Source organism: Physcomitrium patens, chromosome 22, assembly GCF_059467195.1.
Source record: "Physcomitrium patens ecotype Gransden chromosome 22, ASM5946719v1, whole genome shotgun sequence".
In the NCBI taxonomy this organism is placed as follows: Eukaryota; Viridiplantae; Streptophyta; class Bryopsida; order Funariales; family Funariaceae; genus Physcomitrium; species Physcomitrium patens.
The window spans coordinates 2,243,527-2,246,744 of NC_143431.1; the positions used below are offsets into that span (position 1 = coordinate 2,243,527).

At 43.3% G+C, this 3,218-nt stretch overlaps 1 protein-coding gene across 1 annotated transcript; it reads left to right on the forward strand.

Moving 5' to 3' along the window:
* The first annotated feature begins 296 nt into the window (after nt 1-296).
* Nucleotides 297-2,550, forward strand: LOC112274799 (uncharacterized). Its single transcript, XM_024504568.3, has 5 exons — nt 297-433; nt 630-879; nt 1,357-1,450; nt 1,752-1,873; nt 2,096-2,550. Exons 1-5 carry the CDS (start codon nt 297-299, stop codon nt 2,219-2,221), a joined length of 729 nt encoding a protein of 242 aa, XP_024360336.2. The 3' UTR covers nt 2,222-2,550.
* Nucleotides 2,551-3,218: the final 668 nt, after the last annotated feature.

The window sequence follows — 3,218 nt, forward strand, 5'->3', positions numbered from 1 at the left end:
TCACATCAGCATTACTTCAATTCTTGTGAGCTGTTACTAATGTTGTGTACGGATCAAAGAAGTTATTAACCACATAACAGTAGAATTTAATTGTTGCCATCGAAGATACGATAAAACTAGTGAACAGTAGCAACACTTCAATGGTCTTCAGGGGTGGATGCCTCCCCTCCTGCAGGCTCTGTGGGTGATTTCTTCACAGGTCTCTCCATCTTCCGCAAAGTCACCATCTCTTCCACCACTCCCGAACTGGAACTGCAGGACAGCCAACGTAGTCACTTGGTATGTTGATGTTTGACATGATCCCCCTCTTGGCTGCCCCGCGAGGGGCCAGTGGACGGGCGACGGGCGCTGAGGTTAGGACAGAGGACGAAGGGATGGGAACGGGGGGAACGGGAGGAACGGGGATGGGGGACAAGGGTATCCCCGTTACGTGGTATTGACTATGGGTCGGTTTGGTAAAACCCCGCGTCACTTTAACATTCCCAAAAAATATATTTTTATATTATTTAATACATAATAATTAAATATAGACACATCAACGAAGTAAAGTAAACATAATCATTTCAGAATCGTACCATGATCTTCGTCCAATCCGATTTGCAATCAGACAAATCGAAGCGATGAAACAGCTTCCCACGGGTATCAACAGTGGTGTCAATAGTGGTGCAGGGACAACGACGTGGGCTGGTTGATCGTCGCGAAATACGACGTCGCTGTGCAGCAGACGGAACGAAAAACGAGCTCCGTCGTGATGCTTGTCGAAGCAGGTCAGCGAGTTGGAAGCGGAGGCCTGTTGGCCTCCGAGTTCGCCATTGCAATCGGCATTGCAGCAGCAGCAGCAGCGAGGATCACCAGGTTTATCGTCGAACCTCAGCCATGGTATGGATCATCTGATTACTGCCCCGCTTCGCTGCATCGCTTGAACTTTTGTTGAGCTTCTTTCGTGGTTCCAGTTTGTGGCTGAGTTTTAGGCTTTGGCTCTGTTGCATCTGCCGCCTGTTTTGAAATCATCTTGTGGAGGTGTGTGATGGTATTTGATGGTTAATGAGTGTCGGATTTCTGGAAGAGTATTTTGAACTAGAGTCGCCTTTTTTGGGTCTACAATTGACTCTTAGCTGATAGGAAAGGTCGTATGGTGTAGTGGTGGTGTCTTTGTTAGTGAATTAGGTTTAGGTCGTGAATGGGGGTTTGCATTTATGCGACATGGGCGATGATCAGAGGGCTCTTGGCCTGAAAGAAGGAGGCAATTAACTTGCGGTTACTCCTGGAAGTTGATTATTTCGTGCTTAACTGATGTATTCACTCGTGTTGTCTGCCAAGTTGATTTGGAGCCCTAATGTTTGTAAACTGATGCAGGTTCTTTTAGAATTAGATCCCTTTTTGAACGAGCTAACTAAACTATACGAGAACACCAAAAAGTCGGGCACGGTATGGGTTACCCTCAAAAGATGTATGTGCCCTCTTCTTCTCTCTCTTGGATGGTTTTGCGTGAGGGCTCTTGATTGAATGGTTGTGTTTTTCATTCGTTTCATTATATATGAATGCATGTTGCTGTTACGCTTGGTGTACAGAGCATGGCAGCCCTTACGAGATTTGAAAACTCTGCGTGGAGTTAGGTTTTTACGAATGGATAGACATACTTTGTGGGTGGTTTTTTTTTTTGCGTTGATATACTCCCTGACCCTGAAATTCTCAGGTTGTATGTACATTATTCAGTTTTGCTGATAATTATCTGCGCGTGGTTGTTGCAGCTACTCTTCAGAGACAGAAAAAAAGAAAAAAGCCTGAAGAAACACCTGCTCAGGCGGCCGAAGCTCCAGAATTTCGATGTCTGGTTCGTGCCACAGATGGCAAGAAAAAGATTAGCTGCTCTGTATGTTCTCTTGTGTCGAACCGAAGGCCGTTTTGTTTTTTGTTTCTTATTTCTTTCTCTCGCTTTGTCTTTTTCGGTGTGTGTGTGTGTGTGCGCGTGTAGTGATTTTCGTGAGTCCCGCAATAAACCTGGCAGCAGTGGATGGTTGATCTTGTTTTGATTTTGTAGGCTCTGATGTCTAAGGTTCAGTAAATATTAAGACTCTTAATTTTATGTTTGCAGCTCACGGCCAAGGATCATCAGAGATTTCAAACTTCATATGCCACTGTTTTGAAGGCACACATGGACTCTTTGAAGAAGAAGGAAAAGAATAAAAAGTCTTCTGCTGCGAAAGCTCAAGCTTCTTAAGTGGTTAGGGTCCTTTTAGTTGTCAGAACGCTAGGATGCTTCGTTGCAATGCCAGTTTGATCACTGGAAGGTAATTAATGTGGCTGTTCGACGAGTCGAATACTTTGAGGTTTTTACCAGATGTACATGTCGATGTTATTAGTTTTCAATTCAAGACGTGGCTATTGAACTGCAGATTTCACAAGTATTTACTGCAATCATTGTAGTTGAGAAGCAAGTAATAGTTAAGGTCAAGTACTGGTTTCATCAGCAGCTGTTTTGTTGTGGCTTTCTTCACATTACATTGGTGATGTAAATGCTGCTTTTATAAGCACGATTTTTGGGACCAACTACTGACTCTGAAGTCATGGTTCTGGTGCGAACCCTATGGCTCAGGCTCTGTTTTTCATGTGCAATCACTCCTCAGGACTGGTAAAAAGCTTGACTTGTCTAGAGTAACTTGAGTAAGACACTCAATTTTACGTGGAACAGATCTCTCCACATTCAAGGGTGCAAACGTGAGTGAATTGTCAGACATTCAATCTTTCCTTAAAGATATATTGAATAAGTTAAAGATATATTGAATAAGTGAAGTGGTTGGTAGATTTTGTAGGTAACTGTGAAATTTCCAATGTGTTCGAACATGTGTAAAGTTACACAAACAAACTTGTCGTGTGTAGGTAGCTTTAAAAATACTCACTACATAGATAAAGTTTTTTGGGATTATAAAGTGAGCTTCAACTCCATGCTTTCCCTGGTTGTCTGTTACTGGTAACTATCAAAGATACAATTCTAAGATCCAGGGAGCCACTTCTGCGTCACAACATGCGTGGACCAGCAGTTGCCCTCCTACCACGATGCAGCCAAACCTAAAGCAGTTGCGGAAGGGCAGAGGAGTTAGTGAAACATGGTGCTTAGCTTTTCCTCCAGAGAAGGCAACGGCGGATGGTTGTATCACTAAAAAAAGGTTTTTTTTGTTGTTGAAAGGACTTTCTGAACTTTGAATTGTGTGGGCACA